The sequence below is a fragment of the Macaca fascicularis genome, chromosome 1, assembly GCF_037993035.2.
Source record: "Macaca fascicularis isolate 582-1 chromosome 1, T2T-MFA8v1.1".
Classification (NCBI taxonomy): Eukaryota; Metazoa; Chordata; class Mammalia; order Primates; family Cercopithecidae; genus Macaca; species Macaca fascicularis.
Window position 1 is genome coordinate 213,337,303 of NC_088375.1, and position 14,381 is coordinate 213,351,683.

General features: G+C 46.7%; 1 protein-coding gene across 21 annotated transcripts in view; it reads left to right on the plus strand.

The window, feature by feature from the left end:
- The first annotated feature begins 1,089 nt into the window (after window positions 1-1,089).
- Window positions 1,090-14,381, plus strand: part of USP48 (ubiquitin specific peptidase 48) — a 105,322-nt gene continuing 92,030 nt past the window's right edge. For all 21 annotated transcript variants that reach the window (XR_012424811.1, XR_012424799.1, XR_012424803.1 and 18 more), the window contains exon 1: window positions 1,090-1,415. Coding sequence is in view for 14 of the 21 variants with exons in the window: in XM_015441195.4 (XP_015296681.1) it covers window positions 1,282-1,415 (134 nt within the window). In the remaining 7 variants the exon portion in view is untranslated. The remainder of the gene's footprint in view (window positions 1,416-14,381) is intronic.

A 14,381-nucleotide genomic window follows, 5' to 3' on the forward strand; every position in this document is an offset into this window, starting at 1 on the left:
CCGGCTAATTTTGTCTTTTTAGTAGAGACGGGGTTTCTCCATGTTGGTCATGCTGGTCTCGAACTCCTAACCTCAGGTGATCCGCCCACCTCGGCCTCCAAAGTGGTGGGATTACAGGCATGAGCCCCTGTGCCCTGCCCAGTGAATGTTTATCTGAAGAATTCAGCCTAACGTTTTCCAGCGGGCAAGCAGTTGAGTCAGAAATTAGCGCTTAGATTCTGGCAGGGCTCTGATTCAAATGCAAAATTCTTAAATGGCCTCACTTTAGTAGAGTTCTTTACAGTTTGCAAAACAATTCTCATACAGCTACTCTTTATGTCCTGGGGCAGGCAGGAGTCGCAGAAAGGAAATATTTTAAACCAGGAGCTAGAGAGGAACGAGAAAATCCAGGCATAGAGATAACACTTTTGAGAAAGGAGCCAACAGCAAGCACAACCTTGCTCACCAGAGAAACTCCACCCTGGCACCTCGGATCCCCGCCCGCACAGTCTGCGGCGCACCGAGCCCTCCCACCTCGAAGACTACCAATCCCAGCATGCCTCACAGTGAGTGACAGAACGCAGGGCATGCCGGGACACGTAGTCCCACCCTAGCACAGGAAAAGGTTAGAACGTCCTATGACGTCAGGAGGGCTCGGGAAAGGGGTTCGGAACCGGTCCAGGCTCAAGTTAAATCTCCCTCTAAAGAGCCGACCCTGGTTTCTTTGGCGACTCGATTTTGACTCTAAACAGGTCCCGCTCCACAGTCTGGGCGGGCCTATGGTGTGTGCCGAGTAGCCTATAGCGTGAAAACTTCATGGTTAAAAGGGAAGTACTGGAGCCAAGAAATAGTTTTCGAGACACTGGTTTGTTAGAGTAGTGGTACGTAGGGTGCCGCCCTAAACGGGGGCTGAGACGCTGCTTTTTCAGCAGCGCCAGTGAGGACGTGGCAAGACTGCCTCGGGCGTACGCTTCCTCTTCCTCAGCCCGTCGGGTTAGGGGCGCGGGAGGCGCAGAGGCTGCTGGGAACGCGCATGCGCCTAGCGCGGTGGGGAGTCCACCTTTAACGTCCGCGGGCGCGGGGTGTGTCGGGTGTCGACGGCGGCGCTTTGCGGCCGGTCGTGCGGGTCGGGCGCGGGCGGGCGCGGCGGTAGTGGCGCGCACAGGTGATTGACTGGCCAGCTGCCTGAGGGAGCGCCGGGTCCTCCTCGCTGGCAGGTGGCGGAGCCCATTGGGGCGGCGGTGCAGACCGCGGCGGCGGCGGCGGCGGTCTGGCTCGGGAGGCGTTCCTGGGGCCAAGGCCATGGCCCCGCGGCTGCAGCTGGAGAAGGCGGCCTGGCGCTGGGCGGAGACGGTGCGGCCCGAGGAGGTGTCGCAGGAGCACATCGAGACCGCTTACCGCATCTGGCTGGAGCCCTGCATTCGCGGCGTGTGCAGGTGAGGCCCGCGCACCGCGCCTCGCGGGCCCCTTGCGCCGGACCTTGGAAAGCCGGGGCGGGGTTGGGGGAAGGAAGACGGCCAGCCCTTTGCGTGCATTTGGGAGGCGCGGAGCCGAGCGAGGTGGAGTTTCTCCTTTTGCGCCGTCTGCGCGACCTGGGAAACGCAGCCTTCCCAGGCTGTGCGCGGAGGTGATGCTGGCCAAAGCACTTTAGGAAGGTTTGGGTTCCCATCCAGAAGATGGCGGTGGAGATGAAGGCAGGAGCCGAGAGCTTAGCAAGCGTTGATGACTGGGGTATCTTGGCCACATCACGGCTCTTTCGTTTATGAAAAGGAACTTTGAAAGTGAGCTTCATCACAGTGTATCTTGTTGGTGTTGACACCGAAGGCCTGATCATCTTAGTATTATTTTGGAGAGGGCAGCTTTAGAAAAAACTGTGGTCAGCCTGCGTCATCGATACCCTGCACCCCCGTTGACCTTCCCTCACTCGTTAATGTATTTATTTATTTTTTTTAGCATTTCTTTGGTCGTTCTGGTTCGACACCACTTTACCGAGTACCAAGTTTGAGCTGTGATAGTGCTGTCCTTCACGTCTGCCCCGCCCTTGAACCTTCCCTTTCCTTAACCCCCTCTTGTAGATTGAATCCTTAGGCTTTGCTCCCGTTTGTTCCTTTTTTTCCACCTTGTAACGCGGGAACTGTAGTTTTCGTTTCAGAATGTTGTTGAAATTGACTTGGCCAAGCCGGACATGCTCAGTAGCCGTCTTTCGGCAGGCATTTAGGAAATGCTTTCTGCAGTTTTTACATTCCGCTGGGGGATCCTGAAGGAATGGGAGTATGGTCTCTGGCTTTGGAGCTTAAAGTCTAGTCTGAGACGTGAAATAAGTTAGGGAGTTTCTGTAAAGCAAACGAGTAAGTCCAAGCTCTGGGCGTCTGTCTCACAAGGAGGGTAAATCTGACTTTAACAGTAAGTTCTGGAATGACTGTAGTCTGTGTATAGTAGAAATAATCAAGCTTCAGTCAGTTTCCAGACTAACCAAATAATGTAAACTCTTAATAGTTCTGGTTGTTTGTGAGCCAGGGTCTCACTCTGTCACCCAGGCTGAAGTACAGTGGCACAAGCTCGGCTCACTGCAACCTCCACTTCCCTGGCCCAAGCGATCCTCCCACCTCAGCCTCCCGAGTAGCTGGGATGAGAGGCATGGGCCACCACGCCCGACTCAATTTTGTATTTTTAGTAGAGACGGGTTTTCGCCATGTTGGCCAGGCTGGTCTCGAGCTCTGGGCTTAAGCGATCTGCTCACCTCCTCTGGGATTACAGGCGTGAGCCACCGTGCTGGGCCAATAGTTCCGAGATATATATATATATATATATATATATATATATATATATATATATATATTTATTTATTTATTTATTGAGACGGTGTTTCGCTCTTGTTGCTCAGGCTGGAGTGCAATGGCGCGATCTCAGCTCACTGCAACCTCCGCCTCTCTGGTTCAAGCAATTCTCCTGCCTCAGCCTCCTGAATAGCTGGGATTACAGGCATGCACCATCATGTCCGGCTAATTTTTTTTTTTTTTTTTTTTGGTATTTTTAGTAGAGACAGGCTTTCTCCATGTTGGTCAGGCTGGCCTCGAACTCCTGACCTCAGGTAATTTGCCTGCCTTGGCCTTCGAAAGTGCTGGGATTACAGGTGTGAGCCACTGCCCACCTGGCTGATACTTTTTCTTTTTCTTTTTTTTTTCCGAGACAGCATCATGAGACGCTGGAAAAATTTTAAAAAAGAATACATTAAAAAAATATTTTGTGTGTTTTTAGTAGAGACGGGGTTTCGTCGTGTTAGCCAGGATGGTCTCGATCTCCTGACCTCGTAATCTGCCCGCCTCGGCCTCCCAAAGTGCTGGGATTACAGGCGTGAGCCACACAGTTTTTAAAAGAAAAAAAGAATAGACCCGGTGTAGTGGCTCATGCCTGTAAGCCCAGCACTTTGGGAGGCTGAGACCAGCCTGCCCAGCGTGGTGAAACCCCGTCTCTACTAAAAATACAAAAATTAGCCGGGCGTGGTGGCGGGCGCCTGTAATCCCAGCTACTGGGGTGACTGAGGCAGGAGAATCGCTTGAACCCTGGAGGTGGAGGTTGCAGTGAGCCAAGATGGTGCCACTGCACTCCAGCCTGGGCAACAGGGCCAGACTTTGTCTCAAAAAAAAAAAAAATTATCTTATCTTGGCCTCTGTATTCTCTGCATGTTCTGTCTCTAAATTTCCCTATTCTGGACATTTTATATAAATGGAATCCTAAAATACGTGGACTTTTGTGACTGATTTCCTTATCATGTATTTAAGGGTCATCCATGTTGTAGCATGTTTCAGCACTTCATTAAAAAAATACCTGGGAAATACATATAACAGTGTTTACCATCTTAAAGTGCACAATTCGGTGGGTTTCAATACCTTTATAGTATTGTACAACCATCACCACTGTCTGGTTCCAGAACTTTTCATTATCCTAAAAGGAAACAGCATCTGTTAGTCACGTCCCACTTTTCCCCCTCCCCCAGCCCCTGGCAACTGCTAATCTACTTTCTGTCTCTGGATTTCTCTATTGATATTTCCATGGAATATTACAGCAATGGAGTTATACAGTACGTGGCCATTTGTGTCTGCTTTCACTTAGCATAATGTTTCCAAGGGTTATCCCTCCTGCACATGTGTCAGTACTTTATTCCTTACGGCTGAGTAGTATTCCATTTTATGGATAATGCCACATTTTATATATGTATTCATCAGTTGAGGGACATTTTGATAACTTCCAACTTTTGGTTATTTTGAGTAGGACTTCTCTGAATATTTGCATGCAAGTTTTGGTTTGAACGTCCGATTTCAGTTCTTTACCTGGGAGTGGAATTACTGGGTCATATACAGTCAATTCTGTGTTTAACTTACTGAACCGTGAAACTTTTCCACAGTGGTTGTACCGATTTACGTTCCCACCAGTGATGTATGAGGGTTCAACTGCCTCATCATCCTCATAAACACGTACTATTTTCTGTTTTTCTGATTAGGCCCTCCTAGTTGGGTGTGAAGTGATACATCTTTGTGGTTTTGATTTACATTTTCCTAGTGGCTAATGAGTTCAGCGTCTTTTCATGTGCTTGTTGCCTCTTTTCTTTTTATTGATCAATAATATGCCATTGGCCGGGCGCGGTGGCTTACACCTGTAATCCCAGCACTTCGGGAAGCTGAGGCGGGCAGGTTACGAGGTCAGGAGATCGAGACCATCCTGGCTAACACAGTGAAACCCCGTCTCCACTAAAGAATACAAAAAATTAGCCAGGTGTGGTGGCGAGTGCCTGTAGTCCCAGCTACTCGGGAGGCTGGGGCAGGAGAATGGTGTGAACCCAGGAGGCGGAGCTTGCAGTGAGCCGGATTGCGCCACTGCACTCCAGCCTGGGCGACAGAGCAGGACTCTGTCTCAAAAAAAAAGTAATAATAATATGCCATCATATCTCTGTATCTACCGCCTTTTTTATTTGCATTCATCTGCTAATAGACATTTGAGTTGTTTCTACTTTTTGGTTATTATGAATAATGTTGCTATGAACGTTCGTGTAGTAGTTTTTATGTGGGCATTTGTTTTTATTTCTCTTGGTTATAGAACTGGAAGTGGGATTGTTGGGTTGTGTGGTAACTTTTAACTTTATTATTATTATTATTATTTTTTGAGACAGAGTCTCTCTCTGTTGCCCAGGCTGGAGTGTAGTGGTGCCATCTCGGCTCACTGCAACCTCCGCCTCCTAGGTTTAAGCGATTCTCGTGCCTCAGCCTCCCAGTCGCTAGGCTTACAGGTGCCCACCACCACACCCGGCTAATTTTTTGTATTTTTTAGTAGAGACTGGATTTCACCAAGTTGGCCAGGCTGGTCTTGAACTCCTGATCTCGGGTGATCCACCCACCTCAGCCTCCCAGAGTGCTGGGATTACAGGCTTGAGCCACCTCACCCAGCACTTTTAACTTCTATTTATTTATTTTTTAAAATGAGGTCTCACTCTGTAACCCAGATTGGATTGCAGTGCAATTATGGCTCACTGCAGCCTTGAACTCCTGGGCTCAAGGAATCCTCCCGCCTCAGCCTCCTGCCACTACAGGCGCATGCCGCAACACGTGGCTAATTAAAAAAATTTTTTTTGCCAGGTGCGGTAGCCTGTAATCCCAGCACGTTGGGAGGCCGATGCAGGCGGATCACGAGGTCAGGAGATCGAGACCATCCTGGCCAACATGGTGAAACCCTGTCTCTACTAAAAATACAAAAAATTAGCCAGGCATGGTGGCGGATGCCTTTAGTCCCAGCTACTCAGGAGGCTGAGGCAGGAGAATGGCGTGAACCTGGGAGGCGGAGCTTGCAGTGAGCCGAGATTGCATCACTGCACCCCTCCAGCCTGGGTGACAGAGTGAGACTCCGTCTCAAAAAAAAAAAAAAAAAAAAAAAAAAAAAAAAAAAAAAATTTTTTTTGTGTGGAAATGGAGTCCCACTTTAGTGCCCAGGCTGATCTTGAACTCCTTGCTTCAAGTGATCCTCCTGCCTTGGCCCCCTAAAATGCTGTACTTGCATGAGTTCATGGCCTTTTTTTGGCTTTTTTTTTGGCTTTTTTTTTTCTTTTTTTAAAATATGAGTGTCTTGCTGTATTGTGTAGGCTGTCCTTGAACTCCTGGGCTCAGTCGATCCTCCTGCCTCAGCTTCTCTGGTAGCTGGGACTACAGGCACGAACTACCATGCCTGTGTTTAATATTTTGAGGAATTATCAGGTTGCTTTCCAGAGTGGCTACTATTTTCCATATTCACAAGCAGTGTATGAGGATTCCAATTGCTGCATGTCCCTGTACTTGTTACTGCCTTTTTTCTTTTAGCCATCCTAGTGGGTGTGAAGTGGTGTCTTTTATGTTTTCATTTGTGTTTCATTGATGACTAATCATATTAAACATCTTTTTGTGTACTTATTGGCCATGCATACATCTTTTTTGGAGAAATGTCTGTTGAAATCCTTTGCATGCTTTTAAATTGAGTTGCCTTTTTATTATTGAGTTGTGATCTTGTTTTGGTCTTGTTTTTTTGGTTTTTTTTTGAGACGGAGTCTTGCTCTGTCACCCAGGCTGGAGTGCAGTGGTGCCATCTCAGCTCACTGCAACCACCGCCTCCCAGGTTCAAGTGATTCTCCTGCGTCAGCCTCCCGAATAGCTGGGACTACAGGCTCACACCACCACGCCTAGCTAATTTTTTTTTGGTATATTTAGTGGAGACAGGGTTTCACCATGCTAGCCGGGCTGGTCTCTAACTCCTGACCTTATGATACGCCCACCTCAGCCTCCCAAAGTGCTAGAATTACAGGCGTGAGCCACTGCATGCGGCTGAGTTGTGTTCTTTATATATACTGCATATAAGTCCCTTATTAGATACATGATTTGGAAATATTTTTTCTAATTTCTGTGGCTTTGAATTTTATTGGTGGTATCATTTTCAGTACAAAAGCTTTTAATGTTGATGTAGTCCAATTTCTTTTTCTTCTCCATCTTTTTATTCTTATTAACGAAGCAGGGTCCTTGTTGCCCAGCCTTGAGAGCAGTGGTGTGATCATAGCTCACTGTACCCTTAAACTCCTGGGCTCAAGTGATCTTTTTGCCTCAACATCCCCAGTAGGTACAACTGCAGGTTGTACCACCACACCCAGCTAATTTTTTTGGTATTTTTTGTAGAGTTGGGGTCTTGCTATGTTACCCAGGCTGACCTTGAACCTTTAGCCTCAAGCAGTCCTGCTTCAGCTTCCCAGAGTACTGAGATTACAGGTGTGAACTACCTGGCCCCAACATTGTACTATTTCTTTGATACTTTTGGTCTTGTAAGAAGCCACACCTCACCCAAGGTTTGAGCAGTTTTTTTTTTTTTTTTTTTTTTTGAGACGGAGTCTCACGCTGTTGCCCAGGCTGGAGTGCAGTGGCGCGATCTCGGCTCACTGCAAGCTCCGCCTCCCGGGTTCCCGCCATTCTCCTGCCTCAGCCTCCTGAGTAGCTGGGACTACAGGCGCCCGCCACCGCGCCCGGCTAATTTTTTGTATTTTTAGTAGAGACGGGGTTTCACTGTGGTCTCGATCTCCTGACCTTGTGATCCGCCCGCCTCGGCCTCCCAAAGTGCTGGGATTACAGGCTGGAGCCACCGCGCCCAGCCAGTTTGAGCAGTTTTAATTAATGAATTAGTTAATTTTATGAGACAAAGTCTGGCTCTGTTGCCCAGACTGGAGTACAGTGGTGCAGTCTTAGCCCAGTGCAACCTCTGCCTTGCAGGGGTTTCAGCCATCCTCCTACCTCAGCCTCCCAAGTAGCTGTGACTAGAAGCATGCTTCACCACACTCGGCTAATTTTTGGTGTTTTTTTTTTTTTTTTTTTTTTCAAATGGAGTCTCACTCCGTTGTCCAGGCTGAGTGTAGTGGTGCAATCTTGGCTCACTGCAACCTCCGCCTCCCGGGTTCAAGCAGTTTTCCTGCCTTAGCTTCCTGAGTAGCTGGGATTGCAGGCACCCACCACCTTGCCCGGCTAATTTTTGTATTTTTAGTAGAGATGGGGGTCTGCCCTGTTGGTCAGGCTGGTCTCGAACTCCTGACCTCAGGGATCCCCCTGCCTTGGCTTCCCAAAGTGCTGGGATTACAGGCGTGAGCCCCTGTGCCTGGCCCTGTCAGCTTTTATTTAGATATCCAAAAAGCTCTCTTTCTACTCACTTTCTTCGTTTTTGAGACAAGACACTATTCACTTTCTCCTTTTTTATGGAGACAGTGTTACCACGTTGTCCAGGCTGGTCTCAAATTCTTGGGCTATAGCAGTCCTCCCTCCTCAGCCTCCTAAATTGCTGGGATTCCAGGCATGAGCCTTTCTCCTTTTGTTTATTTTTTCTCTTTGCAAGAAGAGATTAAATAAATAAATAGTATCACCAATATGTATTTTTCATACTTTATGCAACGATTTGTTATGAGATAACCAAAGCTGAAGAATGAGGTGTTTGACCACATTCAAAGACCACATGTGTCAGGACTGTTTACATTTCTGAAAGTACTTAGGACAATCACAGGATGAAAGCAGTGTGTACTAAATCCTCTGTCCACAGAATTCTGCAAATATTGTATGTTTTGAGGGCAGACTTGTTTGCTCACAGTGAGGTCAGTGGTCAAGTAAGTTCCTGGAAGTAAAATTGTTTGGTATGGGATGTATGTTTTTCATTTTGATCCATATTGCAAAATTGCCCCTCAGAATGAGGATTTCTCTACGTTTCCCTGTCAATGTGTGAGTATCTTACATATATATCATGCCCTCACCCACATAATGTGTTAGTCACACCTTTCGATCTAGTGCAAAGGGTGTCATATGTTTAATACGTTATTTCTTTTGTTACAGTTTCTTTTTGTTACAGTTTTTTGATGTGAAATTTGTTTTGTTTTGTTTTTGAGAGGGGGGTCTTACTATGTTGCTTAGGCTGATCTCAAACTCCTGGGCTGAAGCTATCTTCCTTCCTCAGCTTCCTGAGTAGCTGGGATTACAAGTGCATGTCACCATGCCCAGCCTTGATACGAATTTTCAAAGACAGAATTTACTTATATTTCCAGCCATGTATAGGAGTACAATGTCTTGTTCTCATTAGGGAAACATCATATGACTATTACCAAATTAAAACATTACAGAAGCCGGGCGTGGTGGCTCACGCCTGTAATCCCAGCACTTTGGGAGGCCGAGGCGGGCGGATCACAAGGTCAGGAGATCGAGACCACGGTGAAACCCCGTCTCTACTAAAAATACAAAAAATTAGCCGGGCGCGGTTGTGGGCGCCTGTAGTCCCAGCTACTCGGGAGGCTGAGGCAGGAGAATGGCGTGAACCCGGGAGGCGGAGCTTGCAGTGAGCCGAGATCGCGCCACTGCACTCCAGCCTGGGCGACAGAGCCAGACTCCGTCTCAAAAAAAAAAAAAAAATTACAGAAATGTGTGAAGCACTCTAGAAAGCCAGTGTCATGCCACCTTACATCAGTGGCTTTGTATTTCTAGTCCAAAACCTTAATGAGGGTCATGTGCGGTGGCTCACGCCTGTAATCCCAACACTTTGTTAGGCCGAGGTGGGAGGATTACTTGAGGTCAGGAGTTTGAGACCAGTCTGGTCAACATGGCAAAAACCCATTTCTACTAAATTAGCTGGGCATGGTGGCGGTATACACCTGTAATTCCAGCTACTCAGGAGGCTGAGGCACGAGAATCACTTGAACCCAGGAGGTGTAGGTTGCAGTGAGCCAAGATTGAGCCACTGCACTCCAACCTGGGTGACAGAGTGAGACTCTGTCTCAATAAAAACCAACCAACCAAACAAAATAACCCTAATGAAGACCCATAGTCCCAGCTATGCTGGAGGCTGAGGTGGGAGGGTGGCTTGAGCCTGGGAGGTGGAGGTTGCAGTGAGCCAAGATCATGCTGCTGCACTCCAGCTTGGGTGACAGAACAAGACCCTGTCTCAAAAAAAAGGAAAAAGAAAAAAGAGGAGTCACAATACATACTTTGTTGCAACTTGTTTCTATTATTCATGCATGTAAATCTGCCTTATTTATTTATTTATTTATTTATTTATTTTATTTATTTTTTTTTTTTTTGAGACGGAGTCTCGCTCTGTAGCCCAGGCTGGAGTGCAGTGGCCGGATCTCAGCTCACTGCAAGCTCCGCCTCCCGGGTTCACGCCATTCTCCGGCCTCAGCCTCCCGAGTAGCTGGGACTACAGGCGCTGCCACCTCGCCCGGCTATTTTTTGTATTTCTTAGTAGAGACGGGGTTTCACCGTGTTAGCCAGGATGGTCTCGATTTCCTGACCTCGTGATCCGCCCATCTCGGCCTCCCAAAGTGCTGGGATTACAGGCTTGAGCCACCGCGCCCGGCCTATTTATTTATTTTTGAGAGAGTCTTGCTTTGTTGCCCAGGCTGGAGTGCAATGCGTGATTTTGGCTCACTGCAACCTCAGCCTCCTGGATTCAAGTGATTCTTGGAGCCTCAGCCTCCAGAGTAGCTGGGACTACAGGCATGGGCCACCATGCTTGGCTAATTTTTGTAGTTTAGTAGAGATGGGGTTTCACCCTGTTGGCCAGGCTGGTCTCTTAACTCCTGACTTCAGGTGATCCGCTCGCCTCAGCCTCCCAAAGTGGTGGGATTACAGGCGTGAGCCGCCACACCCGGATATTCTTTTTTCGTTTGTTTGTTTGTTTTGAGACAGAATCTTGCTCAGTCGCCAGGCTGGAGTGCAATGGCGCGGTCTTGTCTCACTGCAACCTCCGCTTCCCAGATTCAAGCGATTCTCCTGCCTCAACCTCCTGAGTAGCTGGGACTACAGGAGCGCACCACCACACCCGGCTAATATTTGTATTTTTAGTAGAGATGTGGTTTCACCGCGTTGGCCAGGATGGTCTTGATCTCCTGACCTCGCACTCCGCCTGCCTCAGCCTCCCAAAGTGCTGGGATTACAGGCATAAGCCACCGCACCCGGTCCTATTCTTTTTTTAAAAAATATTTTTATGTGTGTTTATGGTATATAGCATAGGATACTGTGTTTATGGTATATAACATAGGATACATTAACAGATGGTAAAATGGTAACTGTAGTGAAGCAGATTGACATCTATTTCACAGTTACAAATTTTGTGTGTGACAAGAGAAGCTAAAATCTCATTTAGCAGGAGCCCCAAATGCATATCTGCCTCATTATTATTATTATTATTGTTATTTTAGATGGAGTTTTGCTCTTGTTGCCCAGGCTGGAGTACAACGGGGCAATCTTGGCTCACTGCAACCTCCACCTCCTGGGTTCAAGCGATCCTCCTGCCTCAGCCTCCCGAGTAGCTGGGATCACAGGCACCCGCCACCACACCCGCCTAATTTTTGTATTTTTAGTAGAGCCACCACACCCAGCCAGTTATATAGTTTATTTAAAAATAGAGATGGGGTGTTGCTATGCTGCCCTGACTGGTCTTGACTTCCTGATTTCAAGCAGTCCTTCCACCTTGCCCTCCCAAAGTGCTGGGATTACAGGTGTGAGCCACTGTGCCTAACCTGCGTTTTAATTTATTTGACCAGTTTCCTGTTGATGGACTTTGGGGTTTCTGGGTTTTGATATTACAATCACTGTGCCTAACCTGCGTTATAATTTATTTGACCAATTTCCTGTTGATGGACTTTAGGGTTTCTGGGTTTTGATATTACAACCCATGCTGCCCTAGCCAGCCCTCTGCATTGATCTTGAGTGTTGAGTGAGTGTTTTCACTTAGGTTGCTAAATGAGAAATTGCTGAGGTAAAGGGACTGTTCAGAATTTTGATAGATGCCAAAAGTTCATACCATTTATCCTGGTCCTCTAGAGTGAGTGTGCCTAGTACCTTATTCAAAGCATTCCTATTCCCAACTGCCATTTGATTGGCGAAAAATAGCATCTTCTTTTCATTTGCCATTTTTTGCTGGTGACATTGAGCATCTTTTTAATTTTATTTTTTAGTTTTATAGAGATAGGATCTCGTGTTGCCCAGGACAGTCTTGAACTCCTGGGCCCAAGCAATCCTCAGCTTTGGCTTCCCAAAGTGCTGGGGTTACAGGCATGAACCACTGCGTCCCATCTCCTTTTTATATTTACTTGCCATTTGTATTTCTCCTGTGAATTGTGTGATCTGCATTGTTGGTCATTTTCTTACTGATTTTCAAGAGCTTATTGAATATTTCTTTTTTTTTTTTTTTTTTTTTGAGACGGAGTCTCAGGGTGTCACCCAGGCTGGAGTGCACTGTTGTGATTTCAGCTCGCTGCAGCCTGTGCCTCGTGGGTTCAAGCGATTCTCCTGCCTCAGCCTCCCAAGTAGTTGAGACTACAGGTGCCCACCACTATGCCTGACTAATTTTTGTATTTTTGTAGAGACGGGGTTTCACTATGTTGGCCAGGCTGGTCTTGAACTCCTGTCCATGTGATCTGCCCGCCTCAGCCTCCCAAAATGCTGGATTATAGGCGTGAGCCACCGTGCCTGGCTGAATATTTCTTTCTTTTTCCTTTTTTCTCCTTTTTTGAGACGGAGTCTCGCTCTGTTTCCCAGGCTGGAGTGCTATGGTGCGATTTCAGCTCACTGCAACCTCTGCCTCCCAGGTTTGAGCTATTCTTTACTTCAGCCTTCCAAGTAGCTGGGATTACAGGTGCGCGCCACCACTCCTGGCTAATGTTTGTATTTTCAGTAGAGACGGTTTCACCACGTTGGCCAGGCTGGTCTTGAATTCCTTACTTCAGATGATCCACCTGCCTTGGCCTCCCAAAGTGCTGGGATTATAGGCGTGAGCCACCACGCCCGGCCTAGTTTATTGACTATTTCTGTCGAAGATATTTTCTGCGGTATTTTTGGACTTTGTGGGCTTTTTTTCCTTTTGGTACATTAGTTTTTGATTTTTTTATGTGGTAAAATTTGTGAATGCTTTTTTTTAATCGTTTCTGGATTTCCCAATTCTGAGGTTATAAAAATATTCACTTATGTTTTGTTTTAGTACTGATGGTTTACTTTTATGCAACCTTTATGTTTTTATAATTTAATTTGATTTATGGATTGGGGTAGGGATCCATCAATATTTTAATTTTACTTTTTATTTACCAAATGGCTACTCAATTGTTTTAAACCGTTTATTGAACAATTCAGTCTTTTCCCTCACCAGTTAAAAAGCCACCTTTATTACATGGCAAATTCCCTATTTACTTGGGTTTATTTCTCAGCCCTATTTTTTTTTTTTGAGGCAGAGTTTTGCTTTTATTGCCCAGGCTGGAGCGCAATGGCGCAATCTCGGCTCACCGCATCTTCCACCTCCTGGGTTCAAGCGATTCTCCTGTCTCATCCTCCTGAGTAGCTGGGATTACAAGCATGTGCCACCACGCCTGGCTGATTTTGTATTTTTAGTAGAGACGGGGTTTCTCTGTGTTGGTCAGACTGTTCTTGACCTCTCGACCTCAGGTGATCGGCCTGCTTTGGCCTCCCAAAATGTTGGGATTATAGGTGTGAGCCACCGCGCCCAGCCTCTCAACCCCATTTTTTTTGCCATTGATTAATTTCATTGAATAACTGTACTGATGCCACAATTCTAGTTATTTTATAATATTTAAAAACTATTTGATAAGGTGAGACCTAAATTCCTTTTAGAATTTTTCTCATGGTTCTCATGAAAAATAAATAAATAATTTATAATTATTATATTAACTATAATTTATACTTATAAAATCATAATTATAATTATGAATTATAAAATTTATAATTAATATATTATTTATTTATTTATTTATTTTGAGACGGAGTCTTGCTCTGTGCCCCAGGCTGGAGTGCAGTGGCGCGATCTCGGCTCACTGCAAGCTCCGCCTCCCCAGGTTCACGCCATTCTCCTGCCTCAGCCTCCCGAGTAGCTGGGACTACAGGCGCCCACCACCTCGCCCAGCTAATTTTCTTGTATTTTTAGTAGAGACGGGGTTTCACCGTGTTAGCCAGGATGGTCTCGATCTCCTGACCTCGTGATCCACCCGTCTCGGCCTCCCAAAGTGCTGGGATTACAGGCTTGAGCCACCGCGCCCGGCCTAATTTATTTCTTTTTTGAGACGGAGTCTCGCTCTGTCGCCCAGGCTGGATTGCAGTGGCATGATCTTCGCTCCCTTCAGCCTCCACCTCCCGGTTTCAGGTGATTCTCCTGCCTCAGCCTCCCAAGTAGCTGGAACTACAGGCGCGTGCCACCACGCCCAGCTATTTTTTGTATTTTCAGTAGAGATGGGGTTTCACTATATTGGCCAGGATGGTCTCGATTTCGAAAATGTATTTAAACAATTATTTGTATTTTAATTGTTTTTTGAGACAGTCTTGCTTTGTCACCTGAGCTGGAGTGCAGTGCCATGATCTTAGCTC